Source organism: Chlorocebus sabaeus, chromosome 12 (genome assembly GCF_047675955.1).
Source record: "Chlorocebus sabaeus isolate Y175 chromosome 12, mChlSab1.0.hap1, whole genome shotgun sequence".
NCBI lineage: Eukaryota > Metazoa > Chordata > Mammalia > Primates > Cercopithecidae > Chlorocebus > Chlorocebus sabaeus.
This window is the reverse complement of record NC_132915.1, coordinates 32,438,841-32,462,606: the sequence shown is the minus strand read 5'-3', so window position 1 is coordinate 32,462,606 and position 23,766 is coordinate 32,438,841. Positions and strand designations below refer to the sequence as shown.

At 36.0% G+C, this 23,766-nt stretch overlaps 1 protein-coding gene across 4 annotated transcripts in view; it reads left to right on the top strand.

Annotated features, from left to right (window-relative positions):
- RFX3 (regulatory factor X3) overlaps positions 1-23,766 on the top strand; it is a 309,035-nt gene that overhangs the window by 252,635 nt on the left and 32,634 nt on the right. For all 4 annotated transcript variants that reach the window (XM_007969367.3, XM_073021548.1, XM_073021549.1 and 1 more), the window contains 3 exons: positions 3,440-3,537; positions 6,597-6,746; positions 12,429-12,637. In XM_007969367.3, the coding sequence (XP_007967558.1) occupies positions 3,440-3,537; positions 6,597-6,746; positions 12,429-12,637 (457 nt within the window). The remainder of the gene's footprint in view (positions 1-3,439; positions 3,538-6,596; positions 6,747-12,428; positions 12,638-23,766) is intronic.

Here is a 23,766-nt window from a genome sequence, read left to right as displayed (position 1 = left end):
TAACTGGCATTGTAAGAGAAAAATATTTGTAACTACACAAGCATTGTAATCCCACTACCAAGAAAATGGGAATTACATAGATAGGTTAGATTATCTTTTTAAGTGATGGTGCTTTTTAAACTACTTTGTAGCAAACAAAGCTATTTTCTGCAAATATCAATGATATAAATGCTACCACAGATACTGTTAGAAGCAGCTGAAACTATTTTATGCCTACATCTATATGAGTACACCCTAGTGACCTTAACTTTTTAAGAAATGAGACAGTTTCTACTCTGCATTGACATTAATAAAGTAAAAGCAAGTGTAGAGCTTGTGAAATTGGCTACTGTGTACTTATACTATTCACAGATGATTTGTGTTAAATTATTCTAGAAAATACAAAAATAGGAATTTAGAACAAAAGGGGAAGATATTAACATTTGTATGCTTATACTTTCTTTTTTTCTAAATAACAATAGACAGCAGTAGAAGGTATAAGATCTTTAATATGTTCCCGACCACCTTAAAATATATGCTTAAACATACTTCCAGATAATATTAATGAACACACATAAATTTATATAGGAAGAAATTTAAAAAAAACTTAACTGACATTATCTCACAATTTTGTAAATTGCTAATATAGTCTACTCTATCACCAAGTTTCCTGACTAAAGGTTGATTAAAAATGGTGTTATGGAAAGTTTCACTAGCTAAACTCTCTACTGATTTATGTTCCAGAATCGGATTTACCTTGTTTTTCTCTTGCTCCCTGTGTTCTGAGTGATAATCTCAAGAGATGTTTATGAGAAGTTGCATAGAGTAGCTCGTTAGCCTCTGACATCTTACTACCAACATAAAGTTTTTCTCATGAGATAAAAGAAGGGATGTCAGCAAGTACTTTCTTTTTTGAGGCAAATCAGCAACATCAGTATTCATTAAACAGTTCTAACATCTTTTGCTTCTATAACAGCACCATAAGACTTTAACTTGTGAGTTTAACAGTTCTCTATTTTAAATCTTGTATCAATTTTAGTTTAATTCAAGCCCATAATTTTAAGTACACAATACACTGACCTTTGTCTTTTGCAAATTTTGATTTTTAAAAACAGTTTATTCTGTCAAATAGCTTGCCTCTAAATTAAGCAGACACCCAAATAGTTTTATACTCTCTCTGAAATTATAGGATGCATTGATATACCATCCTACCAAGGAAATTTGGAAATTTAATTCCCATTCTACAATGAGGTGTAACAAAATAAAGCTTAAAATACAACTTAGATAGCTGTTTTCTGGTTGTATGCATTTTAATATTAATCTTGAGCAGGTTGAGACAAGTCAGCTTTGGAATAGAATTTAAATTCCAAACCATCCATTCATGAGCCTTTGAAAGTTGTCAGAGTCAATCTGCACAATTTTGTACATACATGAATCCCTATAGAGAGAGCAAACTTAATTTTATTTTTAAAAATTGTATTTTCCTGGCTACTAGCACTTCACTGTACCATTTTCTGTCCAGATGGGATTTCTTTTTTTAGCTAAAAAAAAGTCTGCACATCACACTAATTTAATGTCAGCTTGAAGCTACTATATTCTAAAATACATTTATCTGAAAGTGAAAAAACGTTAATTGTATGAGCACTCAATGGGTAACACTTAAATGTACAATTACAAGTATAACCAAAGGTGGCCCAGAATATCATTTAGTAGAAAAAGTGAAAATTCACAATTATTTAAAATGCAAAATATATCTTTTCTTATCTAATCACCCTTGCATTAAATTTATCTAGATAAAACAGGCCCATAATATTTTTAAAGTAACATTTATAGATTTGGGGGTTATTTTTCAGATTAAATAATTATTGTATATTAATTGTAGGAAAAATGGAAAATGCAGATTGCCAAAATGAACCTTGAACAAAATTTTACTGTTTCAAAAGGGATTATTAATTTTTTTTCACTCTTTTTCATTTCCATTCATGCCTGCCCTCCATGGTTTTAGCACATAATACAACAGAAAAATATTTTTCTTTCTTTTTTCCTTTTTTGGCTAATGTGGGAAGCTTTGAAGGTTTCAAAAGATTGGTTCTCAAGAAATTTCCAATTCAGTGTTTCCAGTAGATGATCCTTGTGGTTAAGGATCTGCACTGCTTGAGTGTTTTTCCTAACCAAAATTTAGCCCGTTCCAGTCTCGTCTCTCCAGTTTTGAACAGTTAAACAAATCTCTTAAAAATGCATTTAGTTGTCTTTATTATTGGAATAGTAAAATTTATATTGTTTGCAAATAACTTGAGTAAGTGAAATTATTTATAAAACCTGGTTTTAACAGAAGCATAGAGAATCATGTCAGACTCATTTGACAACAGAAAGAAAAACCAAGGAATTTAAGCCCATCAGTAACATTAATATTCTTGGGGACCTTGGCCCAAAATATAACTGTGTTTCTTATAGTAGCATATTTTGATACCTACCCCATTATAGAGAACCTACAAAGATGAATTTTATGTTGTGGGTGCTTCAGGCACTTACCTATTAAATGTCTATAATTGTCCTCTATACTACTATGGAGCCTTGGGCACAGAGGAAGTAAAACACTATTAACTGAATTACTTGTTGTACAAGAAAAGTATTCTGTCTCCTACTATATAGCAATCTCAGTAAGCAGATTTTTTCTTATAAAATAGTCATAGTCATCACTGATAACTGAAGATGCTTCTAATTATTTTATGACCACCATCAAATCTTCTGTCATGGGACCTATCCCTATTTCAGGTTTTAACAGATATGTCAAGAATACAGAATGAGCTATTTTAGGAATATCTTAAGAATATGGGTTTCCCTAACAACAATTTTATCATACTGATCCTTTATCTCTACCTGCCAAATGAAATGGAAAGTAATTGCCCAAAAATTTCAATTCAGACAATTTTAATTTTTACCGTTTCAACAAGGATGAGAGAGAATTACTCCCATTCATAGATTCTAAGTAAATAGATGCATAGAGAAACAGAGAAAGCTTTGCATTATTTTTCTTTTTAATAAAAGAAATGGAAATAGATTAAGAGCTTGAAAGAACAAGATGAAGAATTTTAAAAAAAATACATAATCTTTAGCACAAAACTGTTAATGAAAGGAGTGTTTTTTCCAAGCAAGAATATTCTATAAGTATATTCACAACTGGTATATGTTGCTGTAAGCAAAAATGTTTGAATCCTTTTTTTCCCAAAAAAGTGTCACAAGTATCCGGGAACAAAATAACTTTAAAAGAAAAAGCCCAAAATATAATTCTTGGATGCTTTAAAAATTAGGAATAATGTTAAATAAAGTTTTATCAATGAGGACAATATGAGTTCTGTGCTATATCAGATATTGTGTACGAGCATTTTCTTTTATTCTAGCACAAAAATTAATATTCTTTCATACCTTTTTTATTCTGCTTTTATTCTTTAATGTTTAGGTGCCTTGACCCAAGCCATTCGAAATTTTGCAAAAAGCCTTGAAGGTTGGCTTTCCAATGCCATGAACAACATTCCACAGAGAATGATACAAACCAAGGTATACTTTATGTCCTTGCTTTTTCTTTTGTGTTTAGGAAATTATTCTGAACTGTGAACTTTACATCTATCCTATCAAACGGTATTATGTAAAATGTTAAGGTTATAACATACATCATCTTTTAAAACTGATTTTTATATTTGTATTTTATAACCATGTAATAAAGAACTTGCACAAGAGATGTTTGGCAATATTCCTTTCAAAGAGAATAGGGAAGCATTTCAAGCGTGGTGCATTTACAAGCCCTTTCTAAACAATATATTAGGTATATATATTCTAAATTATATATATAAGAAAGATATAAACTATGTGTTTAATTTCAGATATTAAAATAATAGCCTAGAATATTCAAATAGTTTTCATTTTAAGGAATTTTCTATTTTTAAAATTTCTTACTGTACTTATCATATCGTGAAAAGTTCATATAAATTAATATTGTTTTGCTTTTTCAGGATGTTTTGGTGTTTTTCTAAACACTGGAGGATGCTTTTGTGAATCAAGTGAACAATTAACTCGTAATTAATCAATATATCTCAGGAATGTGGATTATTTGGCTAGAGATATAAATTTTAGTCTCTACTTTGTCTCCTACTAGCCATGTTACTTTCAGTTAATCTGTGAACATATCCCCATAGCAAGATTGGACTAATACTAAATTTTATTTAAATTTTGGTACCAGAAATCACATTTGTGGCTTCTTGTCAATGACTGTATTTACTATCAGACTCCAGCAATATACTTTGCCTTTGAATCTGGGGGCAGAGTTGGTCAATTGAAGTTATTTTAGCTGATAAACCTCTTTGGGAACATAAGTAGCCTCCAGTTCGTTCACTTGGGCTTAACGTTTGCAATAAAACTCTCTCTCTCTAAAACATATATAGAAGGCAACATTTCACTGATATGCCCATGTTAGATTGTTCCTCTAGAGCTATGCTGTCACAGTAGGGCCAGCCACATGTAGCTATCAAGTAGGGCCAGCCTCATGTGGCTATTTAAATTAGAATTTTAAATTAAGTGAAATGAAAAATTTAGCTCCTCAGTCACACTTGTTACATTTCAAATGCTCAGTAGCCTCCTCTGGCTGCTGGCTACCCATGTTAGGCAGCATATATGTAGAGCATGTCCATCATTGCAGATAGTTCTTCTCTTTGGCAGTGCTGTTGTAAAGTACCACATTGAGGTGTGCAAAAAAGGAGGTGGTCTTTGATTATGATCGAGGAATCCTTTCAACTTTTGGTCACATTTATAACAATGCCTTAAACAGCTGAAAGCACTTCCCTTCCCAGTGTTGTCAAAGTGAATGTGGTAACAATCCAGTTGCAACATTGGCCGTCTCATTGACCTCCAGTTTGCTTGAATGATTCACCACAGTAGAGGGTGCCGTCTCTTCTTCTGGTTTCACTGATATGCAGTCTCTTTTCCTCTGCGCATTCAATTAACAGAGATAATTTACCCTGACAGAGAAAACAGCATTCCAACTTCTGTGGCTTTTGGAGTCAAAATGCCCAGGTCAATTCCCATCACTAATGGAGTTTCTTTGCAACCTTGAGCAAGCTACTTATCTTCTTTAAATCATATGTGTCTAATAAGATAGTTAAGAGATTTGAATAGGATAATATATGTAAGGCACTTAATCCAGAGCCTGGCACATACTGGATTAATTTAAACCACAAAAATGGAATAAGATTCTTTTTTGAGGATGGGTGAGCTTCTCCCCTAGTTCCAAATAGTCCTCAAACATCTCACTGTCAGGATAGAGCATCCTGTTCCCTGTGAACACCCTCTACCACTCCCAAATGATCATTCAACTACTCACACCTTATATACCCATATAAGTGATTGAGTGCAATATTATACATTACTGTAAACTGTCCATTTTTTAAATATATCTTTAAAAGATTAAAATCATTAGATCTGTATTGTACACATAACAAATTTCCATGAGATAATGTAGACTTTATGTAGACTTTTTGCATTATCTTTGCTATCTTTCAAAAAAACTGCTTTGTTCAAGGTGTGAACAGGAAACAAATCATGCACCCAAAGGTGGGGATAATCTAAGAGAGTTTAAGAAGAGCTTATTTCCAAAGGTATGAACAAAGTTGATAAAACCAAGGAGGAATAGTAAAGCATCCCAGGGCTAGCAATAGTGAGAATCCTAACCATCCCTAGGAATGAAGGGGTGAGAGGTAAAAGCTATGGCATTAGGAAATCCACTCTTTCCCTCAGGACTGTGGTAACATTAGAAAAGGAAAGCAGGCTCCACTCTTAACAGGCAGCAAGCAGAGGTTGTAGTGAATAGGTACCATGGTAACCACTCTTTCTTCCCATCCTTCCGTCTCCTGATAGTGCCTGTCATTGGTCAAACCCAAGTGGAAGCCAGAGAACAAGGAGGGAGGTTAATGTGGTCCATTCAGATCAATCTTCAAGATGAAGAAAAATGGAAAGTAGAATTTGAGAGACAAATAGAAACTTCCTGCATAGCCGTTTTAAAGAAACTGTAATTCTGAAAAAGGGTTATTCTGGTTGTTTGCCTCTGGTAATTTCACCTCAAAATTACTCGTTTCTATAAAATAAAGGTAGCAAGAATAAATCTGAATGGTAATGCTCTGACATGCATTTTTAAAGTCAGTTTAGAGTAGGAATGTCCAGATCTCTTTTTATTTGAAAAGCCAAACTGCATATCCCTACTTTTAAAATTTGCCTACTTTGTACTTGACTGTCCAGAGAGCATTAAAAAGGAAATGAAAACCAACATTTTTCCTGCTTACCGTGGATAAGAAGTTACTTGCAAGACTGACTTAATTAATGCTACACTCAGATGTCAAAGAATGTGGGAGCTTGTTTTAGTCTTGACCTCAACCTACTCAAAAGGAAAATAATACTTGGTTTAGAGATTTAAATGCTATAATTTACAAGTAAACTCTCTCACCAAATGAATTTTAAATAAGTATCAGAGGCAAGCATTTAAAATTTGGCAAGGGAAAAAAGATTTGAAGATTGCAGTGTTTGTTTTACTGGAGAAAACAGAATCCCAACTTAATTGGATTGCTTTACAGGTTGCCGCTGTAAGTGCCTTTGCCCAGACTCTGCGAAGATACACGTCGCTCAATCACCTGGCCCAGGCAGCTCGTGCAGTGCTTCAGAACACTTCCCAAATCAACCAGATGCTTAATGACCTCAACCGTGTCGACTTTGCCAATGTCCAGGTACTCTATTTCCTTGCAAAGTATGTCTCTTAAGGCAAGATACCCAGTTTGTTCTTCTTAATTAGGATCATCAAATTTCTTTTCAAAGTCTCATCTATATACCGGCAGCATCTATATTCACAGTGTCCTGAAAGAGAGAAGTTTGACCCAGATAACGGCTATACCGCTCCCATGTTTGTGGTTAAAGTAATCTCACATTTACAGTCCTAAAAGACTGTAATCACCAGTGTTTGCTGAATAGTTAGTAGAGTAATAAAGGTCACAGTCATTGAAGTAAGACAGGCAAGAAGTTAAACTCTTTCATATACTAGCTGTGGGATCTTGGGCAAGTTACTTTACTGTAGGCTTCATTTTCCCCACCTTATAACACCTATCTTAGATTATTGTTTATATATTTAATAATTTGTACCATGACATGCATAGATACTTCTGTTTTAGTGCCCCTCCTTGAAAGAACTAAGAACAATTCTATTTCAGAGTTTACTATAGCTGCCTAGTAAATACTTATTCACTTAAAAAGAATTATAGGCAATAAGTTCGGCTCTTGTGATAGTTCAAATTAAAAATATTGTTTAACCTTGTGATCACATTACCCACTTGTACTTTAAAGTACACTTTAAAAGCTGAGTTAGAAACAGTATTATAGAATTTCAATATCAATCACTACTTTATTTCTGGTTCTAAAGTAATGAATCTAAATGTTACCCTATAAAAACAATATCATTGTCTACCAAAAGCATAAGCAACAAAAGGAAAAATACATAAATTGTACGTAATCAACATTTAAATCTTTGGGGTTTCAAAAGAGACCATCGAGAACACGAAATGACAACCCACAGAATGTGAGAAGATTTTTGCAAATCATATATGTGATAAAGGATTTGTTTATAGTATATGTAAAGAACCATTACAACCCAGTAATAAAAGACAGCCTGATTAAATATGGACAAACATCTGAGTAGACATTTCCCCAAAGAAAACAGACAAATGGCCAAGAATCATATTAAAAGATGCTCAATCTCGTTAGCCACAAGGGAAATACAAGTCAAAACCACAGCGAGGTACCATTTCATTTACTCTAAAATGGGTCTAAGCAAAAAGACATGTAATAACATATCCTGTTGGTGAAGATGTAAACAATTGGAACCTCATACACTGCTGGTCAGAATATAAAATGCTGTAGCCACTTTGGAAAACAGTGTGGCAGTTTATCAAAAAGATAAACGTAGAGTTACCATATGACTCAGCAATTCCACTCCTTGTTGTATACCCAGGAGAAATGAAATCATGTCCACACAAAACTTATACAAAGAGGTACATAGCAGCACTGTTTATATCAGCCACACAAAAGCAGAAAAAACCCAAATGTTCGTCAACTGATTTAATAGATAAACAAAATGTGATCTATCCATACAATGGAATATTATTGGGCAATAAAAAGAAATGAAGTTCTGATTCATTCTGCAACATAGACGAACCTTGGAAACATTATGCTAAGTGAAAGAAGCCAGGTACAAAGGATCACATGTTCCATGATTCCATTCGTATGAAATTCCAGAATAGATAAATCTATACAGACAGAAGATAGATTGGTGGTTACTTAGGGCTGGGGGATTGAGAAGACTGGGAGGTAACAAATAAGAGTCATGGGGTTTATTTTTAGAAAAATGAAAAAGGTCTAAAATTGATTGTGGTGAGTGATGTACAACTTTGCGAATATACTAGAAGAAACCTTTGAATAGTATTTTAGATGAATGAATTGTATAATGTGTGAATTACATTTCAGTAAAGCTGTTAAAAAACAATACTGTTGTTTTAAAAATAAGCTAATTGTTAATTATTTTATTTTCTAGAAATTTTAATTTCTACTTCTTGCCTAGTTTTGTCATTTAAAATATACCAAAAAGTAACATTTGGGCTTGATCCATTTTAGAGTACAATAAATTAGTTGTTCATTGTGATTTTTATGGACTGGGTTCAAACTTCTGAGATATATATAGAGAGAGATATCTATATCTAATATTTTATATTACTTATATCTAATGTAAAACTATATATATGAAGTTTAAAAAAATATCTATCCATCTACAAAAACACATACACATGTACAAGTACATAATCTTTACAAGAACAAATTTTCTCAGCTTTACAGAACCATTTACTTTACATATTTCAGTAGGATATATTAACTAAATATGCAAAAATATTAACAGTTTATATTGCCTTAAAATTTACTGTAATATTTCAAATCTTTTTTCAGAAAAGTTTAAGTGTCTTAAGAAAAGTTGAAGAAGGCAGCTTCTAGTTTCAGAAAGTAATTTAAACTCAATAACAGAAAACATTTTAAAGAATTATTTCTAATAATATCTGAGAAAGTTTTTCAGTGTTCTGTATTATTATATGTATAAATACATAAATGTATTTGTGTATCTGCATTCCAATGTAGTATTTCTACAAATGAGTTCTTCCCTGGTTATAAGCATTAACTTTGAGAACATCTTTGCATATTAATGATCAGTGATATGTCTACTGTACTACTTATCCTCTACCTGCCAACTTTGAGAATACCCTTTCTTTTCCTCTATTTTTGACTATCATGTTTTTCTGGGTCCACCATGATAGTCATTACTGCTGAAACCCGTATGATTCAGCATCTGCCCTCCAAAACCTTCTTCCTTTTTTCAGAGTACCATGACACTGTAGTGAGTCCTTCATTTCCCCCTACATTTTACTTTTCACAGCTCTGTACATTTTAATGAGTAATCTCTTTCTCAAGGTAGCACTTTTCGTCTTTAACACCCTTATTTCTTTCCTTTTCTTTTCCTAGTTTTGCCAGATTTTCCCAGAGTCCCTTTCCTCCCTTTTCACCTTTATCCCCATCTCCGGTTCATTTGGAAGTTGTCCCAACTCCTGTAACATGAACCTCAATAATCTGACAATATAAGAATGATGCTCTTGTAATAAGGAGACTTCTATTTAAAACAATGAAATTACATGTGTGTCAATATTATAATACACTAAGAGCTTGAAAGTGCTAAAAAGTTCCTTTCAGGTTATCCATATATCACTTTTTACTGCTCTATTCTCCTCTAATTAAAATTTCTTTTCTTTATGCATTTAAGATAATTTTTCTATTGCAGTACAGTTGGTTTCCTGTTTAATTGATAGTATTACAATGGCATCATTCTCTAATTTTTTTGTGTGAATGGGTGGTTTTTGAAGTCCACATTACGGGCTAAATAGGTTTGGGTGGGCTGACCTGATAACTTAGCTATTGCATATACTTATGTTTCTGTATTTAAAAGCCATTCTGATTTTGAAGCTCCTGACTACTTTTCATTTTGGATATATATTTTTTTCTAAGTTAAGAATATCTGTAAATGTCCTTAGCTTTTTCAATTATAGACTTGAAATATCTACATTCGTTTCACAAGGAAATATTTACAATGTGCTCTATTGTTAGTATATTTTCACTGAAGAGAGTAGTAAAATGAAGTATAATATAAATTAGTTTGAAAAGTCAGAATAATGTGCTGTGGTTTATTTCTCTAAGTTAGGTTTTAGATTATCATCTTTTCTTGGCAAAAACTAACTGCCAAGTAAATAGTGAGTTTGAATTTATGGTAAGATATGAAATTAAATTGCTTCATGGATACTAGTAAGTTCCTCCTTCCAATTATCAATGTGCAAACAAACAAAAAAACCTATCCTGCTAATTTCAGCTTTATTTGTAATACTAAAATGTTGGAACAAACAAATCAAACAAATGTCTAACTATGTGGGATTGGTTACATAAATAATAGTACATTATGCAATAAAACAAATTCATTCAGTGGACAATAAATATAGGTCTAATTTGCCTACATGGAAAGATGGTTACTATATATTTCTAAGTGAAACTAAGCAGAATATCTAATAGAAAATATAATATGATCCTCTTTTATTTTAAACATTTAAGTATGTATAAGCATATAATAATATAAAATGTATGTATATGTATGAATGTTTTATAATACAAATATATATTTAAAATATAAATGTATGTATAAATAATATAGTATATGTGTGTATTATAATATATGCATAAATATATATTTATATATGCAGAGAAAAGTTTGAAAGGTACATACATCAACATGACATGCTGTAATTTCTTACTGTTGCCATTTTAAGTATTCTTAATGTTTTGTTCCTTTTTAGCTTGTTTGTATTTACAGTTTTTTCTATAATTATATTTTAGTATACTTAAAATATTAAAAAGTGGTATTCAGAAGGTAACATCTGAATGGATTTATGATTAGTTAAGAGAAAAAAGACAATGAATAGTATCATCAGCTGAGATACAGAAGAAACAGTAGGTTTCCCTGAGAATTTAAAATAAGTTAAGTTTGGGGCATTTTGCATTTGAAGTGCCTCCAGGTTGAAATGTCCCTTGAATAGGTAAAGTCTGTAGGATCAGGAGAGATCCTGGAAGTAGAAGAAGGAGATAATGGATTTATTCCGTTGAAGTTGTCAATTTGAATGAATTTGTTTTTTGAGAGCATATAGAAAAAAAAAACTATAGACACCTTTTTGAGAAAAATACGTATATATTCACAGGGTTTTATTGGGAGCCTCATAGACACTTCTCCAAAGAAATCTGTCTTGACAAAATTATCTGGACACAACGAACCTAGCTTAAAATTTTTCATTAAATTTCATTTGTTTAATTTTATGCTTAGGGAAATTGAGGCCCACCTAAATTAATTGCTTGAGGTTAGTTTTGTTAATTCAGACCCTAAAGCCTATGTCTTCTCATTCCCCGTCAAATATTACATTACCAAAGAATTATGTTTTGCCTTGAGTGAATAGGTTTTTTTAAATCTTAAAATACAACATAGCACTGGAAACATCACAATACTTATGGCAACCACTGAAAAGTAGCTTTAAAATTTCCTATTTTCATTGCTGTTACCAAACATTTCCCAACCAGAACCAGAAGGAAAATTGCAATAACCACATTTTTTGGCAGGAAGCATGTCTACATTTTCTCAAAAGATTTTTTGTTGTTGTTGTTATTGTTGTTTTCAGTTCTCTGAATTAATTTGCATTCATAGCCTTGCCTTGATAGCCCTTGAGATTTCTGTTCCCAATCCATAGAACTCATAACAGCATATGCTTCTAACTAGTACCATTCAGTGTTTGTTTCTGTTTTAATCTTGAGGGGACCACTTTTGGCCGATTGTATCTATTTATCTGTCTGATTTACCCTAAATCTTCTCAAATGAATTGGTTTTAAAGTTTTATCTGATGGGGAACAAAAAGAGAACTTCTGAAAGCAGTGTGAAAGCTGAATAGAATGAAAGACCCTGCCTACTGTAGGTTCAGACTTCTGTTTTTTGAAGTAATCATGTATTTTAGTCTTTTACACTGACTAGTTAATGTAGAAAAACCAAATCATACTTAACATGTGACATCACTTTTTTATGTACCAGAGTGAGCAACGAGAAATATTCATCCCTTAAAACTGATAAAGATTGTGTTACCCTAACAATTGACAAGTAGTTGTTTATTTTCTGGATTCATTTAACTGTGTGAAGCTTTTATTATAATTTTCTGTTCTTGCATCTGGTGTGTGTGCTGGTGTTCAATGAAAGGATGCTGAGTTGAACTTTTCCTTTGCTTTCTGTGTTACTGTCTCAGGAGCAGGCTTCCTGGGTGTGCCAGTGTGATGACAACATGGTTCAGAGACTAGAAACAGATTTCAAGATGACTCTTCAGCAGCAGAGCACCCTGGAGCAGTGGGCTGCGTGGCTTGACAATGTGATGATGCAAGCACTGAAACCCTATGAAGGAAGACCCAGTTTTCCTAAAGCTGCCAGGCAATTTCTGCTGAAATGGTCTTTCTACAGGTATCATCTAGGTTTTTCCTAGACTTGCTTCTTCATATTCTGCAAATATATGTGTGTATGCGTGTGTATATGCTTCTGTGACAAAAGAACAGAAAGGAGTAAAGACTTTAGTTTGTGGAAACTCCCTGTTACAACTACCTTCAACCCAAGTCAGTGATTACAACATCATGGAAATGTACCAGGAAACTTAGAGAAATAAACTTTCTGCTAGGAAAAGAAATCTCTTGCTCAAAGCCCTAGATGTCCTCAGATGGGAACATCTGAGATTCCAGTCTAGATAATGTATTCAGCAATAATCAGAAAAGGGCTACTGTACTCCCTCTTGCAACATACATTATTTAGACTTCTTTCTTGAAGCCTAACACTAGTCTCCTTTAGTTCTCTGTTTAGTGATGTTCAGAATGTGGTCCCTATACCAGTAGCATCACTATCAATTGGAAACGTGTCAGAAATGCAAATTCCTAGCACTGCCTCCAAATCTACCTGTATCAGAACCTGTAGAGATAAGGCCCAGCAATTTATGTCTTAAAAAGTACTTCAGTTGATTCTGATGCATACCCAGAACTATCTACCTTCTTACTTCTATCAGTTATAACTGTTTTCAAACCTGGCTGCACATCAGAATTAATGTAAAACAAAGAAACAAATCCTAAGTGCCTCCCAAGACCTACTAAATCAAAATCTTGGTGGGTAAGAGACAGTGATTAGTGGCTGAGCACGGTGACTCATGCCTGTAATCCCAGCACTTTGGGAGGCCGAGGTGGTTGGATCACAAGCTCAGGAGATGGAGACACTCCTGACTAACACAGTGAAATCCCATCTCCACTAAAAATACAAAAAATTAGCTGGGCATGAGGGCAGGAGCCTATAGTCCCAGCTACTTGGGAGGCTGAGTCAGGAGAATGGCGTGAACCCAGGAGGCAGAGCTTGCAGTGAGCCGAGATCGCGCCACTGTACTCCAGCCTAGGCGACAGAGTGAGACTCCATCTCAAAAAAAAAAAAGAAAAAAAAAAAGATAGTGATTAGGAATGAGGATAATCAGGATTTTTTTTCACAAAGCTCTCCTGGTGATTCTAATGATTGCCAGTAATCTAGTAGACAGTAACATAGCTTATTAATAATATAAATCAGTTTTTGACTAAAATAGTATAGATAGAAATGTGTACTTTTGTAGACATAGAAGCACCCAGAAGAAAAGGGCTTTCTGATTACATGACATATATCAAATGATGGGATGAGCTGTTGACCATAACTCCGCCACAAAAATTAAAAACAGCATTCATGAGGCGGTTCCAAGATGGCCGAATAGGAACAGCTCCAGCCTCCAGATCCCAGCGTGAGCGACACAGAAGACGGATGATTTCTGCATTTCCAACTGAGGTACCGGGTTCACCTCACTGGGGCATGTCGGACAGTGGGTGCAGGACAGTGGGTGCAGCCCAGTGAGTGAGAGCCGAAGCAGGATGAGGCATCACCTCACCCGGGAAGCGCGAGGGGTCAGAGAATTCCCTTTCCTAGCCAAGGGAAACTGTGACACACAACACCTGGAAAATTGGGTCACTCCCACCCTAATACTGCGCTTTACCAAGGGTCTTAGCAAATGGCACACCAGGAGATGATATCCCGCACCTGGCTCAGAGGGTCCCACGCCCATGGAGCCTCCCTCATTGCTAGCATAGCAGTCTGAGATCGAACTACAAGGCGTCAGGGAGGCTGGGGGAGGGGCGCCCACTTTTGCTGAATCTTAAGTAGGTAGACAAAGCAGCCAGGAAGGAGGCCTGCCTGCCTCTGTAGACTCCACCTCTGGGGACAGGGCATAGCCAAACAAAAGGCAGCAGAAACCTCTGCAGATGTAAATGTCCCTGTGTGACAGCTTTGAAGAGAGTTAGTGATTCTCCCAGCATGGAGTTTGAGGTCTGAGAACTGACAGACTACCTGCTCAAGTGAGTTCCTGATCCCCAAGTATCCCCTAACTGGGAGACATCCCCCACTAGGGGCAGACTGACACCTCACACCTCACACGGCCGAGTACACCTCTGAGACGAAGCTTCCAGAGGAACGATCAGGCAGCAACATTTGCTGTTTAGCAGTATTCACTCTTCTGCAACCTCTGCTGCTGATACGCAGGCAAACAGGGTCTGCAGTGGACCTCGAGCAAACTCCAACAGACCTACAGCTGAGGGTCCTTACTGTTAGAAGGAAAACTAACAAACAGAAAGGATATCCACACCAAAACCCCATCTGTATGTCACCATCATCAAAGACCAAAGGTAGATAAAACCACAAAGATGGGGAAAAAGCAGCACAGAAAAGCTGAAAATTCTAAAAATCAGAGCACCTCTCCCCCTCCAAAGGAACGCAGCTCCTCGCCAGCAATGGAACAAAGCTAGACGGAGAATGACTTTGACAAATTGAGAGAAGAAGGCTTCAGACAATCAAACTTCTCTGAGCTAAAGGAGGAAGTACAAACCCAGCGCAAAGAACCTAAAAACCTTGAAAAAAGATTTGATGAATGGCTAACTAGAATAACCAATGTAGAGAAGTCCTTAAACAACCTGATAGAGATGAAAACCATGACACAAGAACTATGTAACAAATGCACAAGCTTCAGTAACTGACTCAACCAACTGGATGAAAGGGTATCAGTGATTGAAGATCAAATGCATGAAATGAAGTGAGAAGCGAAGTTTAGAGAAAAAAAGAGTAAAAAGAAATGAACAAAGCCTCCAAGAAATATGACACTATGTGAAAAGACCAAATCTACATCTGATTGATGTACCTGAAAGTGATGAGGAGAATGGAACCAAGTTGGAAAACACTCTGCGGGATATTATCCAGGAGAACTTCCCCAACCTAGCAAGACAGGCCAATGTTCAAATTCAGGAAATACAGAGAACTCCACAAAGATGCTCCCCGAGAAGAGCAACTCCAAGACACATAATTGTCAGATTCACCAAAGTTGAAATGAAGGAAGAAATGTTAAGGGCAGCCAGAGAGAAGGGTCAGGTTACCCACAAAGGGAAGCCCATCAGACTAACAGCGGATCTCTCGGCAGAAGCTCTACAAGCCAGAAGAGAATGGGGGCCAATATTCAACATTCTTAAAGAAAAGGATTTTCAACCCAGAATTTCATATCCAGCCAAACAAAGTTTCATAAGTGAAGAAGAAATAAAATCCTCTACAGACAAGCAAATGCTGAGAGATTTGTCACCACCAGGCCTGCCCGACAAGAGCTCCTGAAGGAAGCACTAAACATGGAAGGGAACAGCCAGTAGCAGCCACTGCAAAAACATGCCAAAATGTAAAGACCATCGATGCTAGGAAGAAACTGCATCAACTAACGAGCAAAATAACCAGCTAATATCATAATGACAGGATCAAGTTCACACATAACAATATTAACCTTAAATGTAAATGTGCTAAATGCTCCAATTAAAAAAAACAGACTGGCAAATTGGATAAAGAGTCAAGACCCATCAGTTTGCTATATTCAGGAGACCCATCTCACTTGCAGAGACACATATAGGCTCAAAATAAAGAGATGGAAGATCTACCAAGCAAATGGAAAACAAAAACAAAGTCAGGGGTTGCAATCTTAGTCTCTGATAAAACAGACTGTAAACCAACAAAGATCAAAAGAGACAAAGAAGGCCATTACATAATGGTAAAGGGATCAATTCAACAAGAAGAGCTAACTACCCTAAATATATATGCACCCAATACAGGAGCACCCAGATTCATAAAGCAAGTCCTTAGAGACTTACAAAGAGACTTAGACTCCCACACAATAATAATGGGAGACTTTAACACCCCACTGTCAACATTAGACAGATCAACCAGACAGAAAGTGAACAAGGATATCCAGGAATTGAACTCAACTCTGCACCAAGCAGACCTAACAGACATCTACAGAATTCTCCACCCCAAATCAACAGAATGTACATTTTTCTCAGCACCACCTCATACTTATTCCAAAACTGACCACATAGTTGGAAGTAAAGCACTGCTCAGCAAATGTAAAAGAACAGAAATTGTAACAAACTGTCTCTCAGACCACAGTGCAATCAAACTAAAACTCAGGATTAAGAAAATCGAAACCTCCCAACCACATGGAAACTGAACAACCTGCTCCTGAATGACTACTGGGTACATAACGAAATGAAGGCAGAAATAAAGATGTTCTTTGAAACCAATGAGAACAAAGATTACAACATACCAGAATCTCTGGGACACATTTAAAGCAGTGTGTAGAAGGAAATTTATAGCACTAAATGTCCACAGGAGAAAGCAGGAAAGATCTAAAATTGACACCCTAGTGTCACAATTAAAAGAACTAGAGAAGCAAGAGCAAACACATTCAAAAGCTAGCAGAAGGCAAGTAATAGATCAGAGCATAACTGAAGGAGATAGAGACACAAAAAACCCTTCAAAAAATGAATGAATCGAGGAGCTGTTTTTTTTGAAAAGATCAACAAAATTGATAGACCGCTTGCAAGACTAATAAAGAAGAGAGAAGAATCAAATAGATGCAATAAAAAGTGATAAAGGGGATATCACCACCAACCCCACAGAAATACAGACCACCATCAAAGAATACTATAAACACCTCTACGCAAATAAACTAGAAAACCTAGAAAAAATGGATGAATTCCTGGACACCTACACTCTCCCAAGACTAACCCAGGAAGAAGTTGAATCCCTGAATACTCCAATAACAGACTCTGAAATTGAGGCAATAATTAATAGCCTACCAACCAAAAAAAATCCAGGACCAGACAGATTCACAGCCGAATTCTACCAGAGGTACAAGGAGGAGCTGGTACCATTCCTTCTGAAACTATTCCAATCAATAGAAAAAGAGGGAATCCTCCCTAACTCATTTTATGAGACCAACATCATTGTGATGCCAAAGCCTGGCAGAGACACAACAAAAAAAGAGAGTTTTAGACCAATATACCTGATGAACATCGATGCAAAAATCCTCAATAAAATCCTGGCAAACCGAATTCAGCAGCACATCAAAAAGCTTATACATCATGATCAAGTGGGCTTCATCCCTGGGATGCAAGGCTGGTTCAATATATGCAAATCAATAAACGTAATCCAGCATATAAACAGAACCAAAGACAAAACTACCTGATTATCTCAATAGATGCAGAAATGGCCTTTGACAAAATTCAACAGCCCTTCATGCTAAAAACTCTCAATAAATTAGGTACTGATGGAACTTATCTCAAAATAATAAGAGCTGTTTATGGCAAACCCACAGCCAATATCACACTGAATGGGCAAAAACTGGAAGCATTCCCCTCAAAAACTGGCACAAGACAGGGATGTCCTCTCTCACCACTCCTATTCAACATAGTGTTGGAAGTTCTGGCCAGGGCAGTCAGGCAAGAGAAAGAAATAAAGGGTATTCAATTAGGAAAAGAGGAAGTCAGATTGTCCCTGTTTACAGATGACATGATTGTATATTTAGAAAACCCCATCGTCTCAGCCCAAAATCTCCTTAAGCTGATAAGCAACTTCAGCAAAGTCTCAGGATACAAAACCAATGTGCAGAAATCACAGGCATTCTTATACACCAATAACAGACAAACAGCCAAATCGTGAATGAACTCCCATTCACAATTGCTTCAAAGAGAATAAAATACCTAGGAATCCAACTTACAAGAGATGTAAAGGACCTCTTCAAGGAGAACTACAAACCACTGCTCAATGAAATAAAAGAGGACACAAACAAAAGGAAGAACATTCCATACTCATGGATGGGAAGAATCAATATCATGAAAATGGCCATACTTCTCAAGGTAATTGATAGATTCAATGCCATCCCCATTAAGCTACCAATGACCTTCTTCACAGAATTGGAAAAAAACTACTTTAAAGTTCATATGGAACCAAAAAAGAGCCCACATTGCCAAGATAATCCTAAGCCAAAAGAACAAAACTGGAGGTATCACACTACCTGACTTCAAACTATACTACAAGGCTACAGTAACCAAAACAGCATGGTACTTGTACCAAAACAGAGATATAGACCAATGGAACAGAATAGATCCCTCAGAAATAATACCACACATCTACAACCATCTGATCTTTGACACACCTGACAAAAACAAGAAATGTGGAAATGATTCCCTATTTAATAAATGGTGCTGGGAAAACTGGCTAGCCATAAGTAGAAAGCTGAAACTGGATCTCTTCCTTACTCCTTATACAAAAATTAATTCAAGATGGATTAGAGACATACGTGTTAGACCTAAAACCATAAAAACCCTGGAAGAAAACCTAGACAATACCATTCAGGACATAGGCATGGGCAACGACTTCATGTCTAAAACACCAAAAGCAATGGCAACAAAAGCCAGAATTGACAAATGGGATCTAATTAAACTAAAGAGCTTCTGCACAACAAAAGAAACTACCATCAGAGTGAGCAGGCAACCTACAGAATGGGAGAAAATTTTTGCAATCTACTCATCTGACAAAGGGCTAATATCCAGAACCTACAAAGAATTCAAACAAATTTACAAGAAAAAAGTAACCCCATCAAAAAGTGGGCAAAAGATATTAACAGACACTTCTCAAAAGAAGTCATTTATACAGCCAACAGACACATGAAAAAATGTTCACCATCACTAGCCATCAGAGAAATGCAAATCAAAACCACAATGAGATACTGTCTCACACCGGTTAGAATGGTGATCATTAAAAAGTCAGGAAACAATAGGTGCTGGAGAGGATGTGGAGAAATAGGAACACTTTTACACTGTTGGTGGGAGTGTAAACTAGTTCAACCATTGTGGAAGACAGTGTGGTGATTCCTTAAGGATCTAGAACTAGAAATACCATTTGACCCAGCCATCCCATTACTGGGTATATACCCAAAGGATTATAAATCATGCTGTTATAAGACACATGCATATGTATGTTTATTGCGGCACTATTCACAATAGCAAAGACTTGGAACCAACCCAAATGTCCATCAACGACAGACTGGATTAAGAAAATGTGGCACATACACACCATGGAATACTATGCAGCCATAAAAAAGGATGAGTTCATGTCCTTTGTAGGGACATGGATGCAGCTGGAAACCATCATTCTCAGCAAACTATCGCACGGGCAGAAAACCAAACACCACATGTTCTCACTCATAGGTGGGAATTGAACCATGAGAACACTTGGACACAGGAAGGGGAACATCACACACCGGGGCCTGTTGTGGGATTGGGGGAGGGGAGAGGGATAGCATTAGGAGATATACCTAATGTAAATGACGAGTTAATGGGTGCAGCACACCAGCATGGCATATGTATACATATGTAACAAACCTGCACGTTGTGCACATGTACCCTAGAACATAAAGTATAATTAAAAAAAAGAAAAAACCAGCATTTATGACCTTTGTAGGTCAGTGTCTTTACCATATATGTAGGATGGAATTCTTTTCGTAAGTCGGGTAAATTATATTTTTAACTCTGGCATTTGTTCTTGTGGTAAGAGTTCATTTTTTAGCTGCTTTAGAGAAAGCTGGCCCCACTGATGTGGCCCTAAGGTTAATATCTGCTGTAAAGCATAGGCAGTCTCTAGTGTAGAGTCTGTGCAGCCATGCACATATCAGAAAGTGGTGGCCACAAGACATACGCCCGACTGTAGCTGTGTCTACACTATGGTCATCATCTGGACATCAGTGGTGAGTCCAAAGCTAGTTGTGAGGAGGGAAAGACTATGAAGAAGTAACAGAATTTAGGAACGAATAGTACTTGTGAACTCAGTAAACCCAGACTATAGGATTTCCATATTGTTTTGACCACCGTTGGTTATAATGATGGAATCAGAGGTCTTTTAATTATGATGGTAGTTGCTTTGGTTTTATTATAAGTGACTTTTTTCTTTCTCAACTGATTTGGTCCAAATTCTTATTTCTTAAACTGAAGTAGACATATGGATCCACATCATATGTTTCATTAAGAGTTAAATTATCCTTAGGTCCTGAAAATAGCCGTCTAGTGTCTAGCCCAGGGTCAAATGCAATGAAAGAAAGCCAGCCAGTTTTTTGCTGTTGTTTTGTTTTTGTTTTTTTAGTGGTACAATTCCATAGTCCTGCCTCTCATATATTTAGTACCTTTAGCCCACATAATTCAAGAAGCAAATTATTAAGGTGTTGTCTGGCTCTGTGACGCACTAGTATGCATCAGTGAAGCCAGTGCTAGATTTGGATCTGGGTGTTCATGAGAAATGTGTTGATGAGAAATTATGTTTTCCCTTGATACATCAGAAGGATTTGAAATGCGTTATCACAGTGTTCTCGAGGTAGATGCAGCAACAGTTGTAGTAATGGTAGAATTAGAAAATTTGATTTGGGAACATTTTTTAAGATTTCAGATATTTTCCCAGTTGCCCAAGAATTTGTTTTTTATTCAAGTTTTTGTCCCAGAAAATAACATAAATGGTATATGTGCTCCATGAATGTTTGATGAAACAGCAGTACACTGACTGGCAGTACACTTGACTGGCTGTTCCAAAACTTACATGACCAAAGTCAGAGTCCATCCTCTACATCCAAAAAAGCAAGGTGTTTTTTTTTCTTCCTACTGCTTTCTTATGTTGTTAGTGTCAGACTTGCCCTTACCTCTACCTGTGGTTGTTGGTTTTTTTTTTTTTTTTTTTTTTCTATAGTTTGTCGATGTCATTTTAGAAATATATCCCTAGAGCCTTTATCTCCACAGAGATCTGTTGCAGGTATCTTGAAAGGAGAGAAAATTACTTACTTGCATTTCTTGTTCTCTGCAGATATACAATCCCAGCAGATCATCACTTGCCTGGCCTCTGTCCTCCCTGAGTTGAGGATAATTGGCTTGTTGTTATTAGACACTATTATGGTTATTATTTTCTTTTCAAAAAGACTTGAAGGCATACAGTTCAGGGCCCCTGAAGGAAAGGCACATTCAGACAGATGCATACCTCCTGCTGGTAGGCAAAGTCAATAGCTTAGAAACTTGAGCCTTTAATATCTGAACTGTTTTTTACTGAGACATAAGAACATATTGAGTAGTGAAAATTGCATTCACAAACTATCAGAGAAGCAGAATTAGAATCTTTTTAAATGTTTTTGGCATTGCAGATGCCAAAAATTTGTAAATTTGTAAATGCCATTATAAATTTGGCAGTCACATACATAGTAGGCCCTTCATGTTCTGAAATCAGATGCTTAATCTCTTAATTTCTAAAATTTTTTGTATGTATTTACATACATAGAAATATAGAAATGAACTTGCAGATAATCATGATAGCAGTTGATACAGTGCTACAAACAGTCTCTGCTCTGAATGGGGGCTCTCTCCTTGCCTAACCTGGCTTTCAGTGACTAATGGCAGAAAAAAAAATCACTGCCTTTCTTGGGCAGAATTGGAGAAGTTATGTGGGCCATTTCTCAGCTTGTGTGTTTTGTGGATAACAGAAGAGAGCATTCTTCAGGGCCACCCTGAAGGTCATTCAGATATACCATTTTTAAAGAATGGAATGTATAGCTTTGATATTGTGGCTTGAAAGTAGGCACAGGGTGCCTAGTTTGCCTACAACTGGACGATATATGAATCTTCCAAAAAGTAATACTCTTTTCTGAATCAACTGTAAGCACTTTTCAAAGAGTGAGTTTACATAAGGATCACAGGTGTAATGTTCTCACCCAAAGGGTGTGATACATCTTCAAACACTCAGAAGAGGCAGGTTGGCTATCACATGTTAGGGTATATGTTTCAATTTCCACATGATGAATTATAAAGATAAATATACAAAGGTATTTCTTGTCCATTATAAAATAATTAACGTTTACAACTCTGATCTTAAAAAGAGTTGAATTCATGGTAACTTAGCAACACTTCAGTGGAGTCAATTTTACAACATATCTTACGGAAGTCTGAATCGGACAATAGGATTCCAATTAAACTGTTAATGTGTCATTTAATACTTGGCATGTAGAGCGGAAGCCTGACACAGAGAGAATAAAGTAGATATAGCGTTAATGATACAATTCAGCTGATTCTTTTCTAAACATATGACAATAATTTCGTGACATACATATCAGTATTTTTTAAATAACTAGGTATTATAATTGAGGATCAATAAATTTTTTTTAAAAAACTTCCAACAGAATTTAGTATTACATGTGCATTTTATGCTGAAATAAGGTGATTGCCTAACCATCTAAAAGTTTCCAGAACACTCAGAATGAAATCCAAAGGCCTTATCATGGCCTACTAGACCCTACACAGTCCAGCCACTAGAGTCGTACAGACCCTATCACGTATTCTTCTCTTTGCTCACTGCCTTCCTACCACATTAGCCTCCTGGCTGCTCTTTGAACACAGCAAACAGTTCTGTCTCAAGCTCTTTCATTTGCTCTCCTTTCTGCCAGGAAAATTCTTCACCTGTGTTCATTTCCTCACTTCAATCCAGTTTCTGCTTAGGTATCACCTCCTCAGAAAGAATTTTCTAGATACCCCAACTTAAAATGCCTGCCCTCATCACTCTCCAGTCTCTGGCCCTGATTTATAGGATCTCTTACTCTCTAACTTTATATTTTTTATCTACTTGTATATTTACTGACTATCTCACCTAATAGAATGTGATCTTTTTTGAAACCGAATTTTGTCTCTCTTGTCTGAACCAAGACCCTGCTACAGAGTAGGAACACAATAAATATCTGCTGAATAAATAAATGTGAATTTTCTTGGAAAAGTTGAATTTGCATTTCTAAAATGATACCAGAAAACTATTTGTTATGAAAATTCTCCTTAGTTGTTCACATGATTTCAGGGTTATTGTATTTTAACTGAAGGCCAAGGTGGGCGGATCACCTGAGGTCGGGAGTTCGACACCAGCCTGACCAACATGGAGAAACCCTGTCTGTACTAAAAATACAAAATTAGCCAGTCATTGTGGCGCATGTTTGTAATCCCAGCTACTCGGGAGGCTGAGGCAGGAGAATCGCTTGAACCCAAGAGGCGGAGGTTGCAGTGAGCCGATATCATGCCATTGCACTCCAGCCTGGGCAACAAGAGCGAGACTCCATCTCAAAAACAAAAAAAGAGAAAGAGAAATACAAAGACCTAAAATTCAAA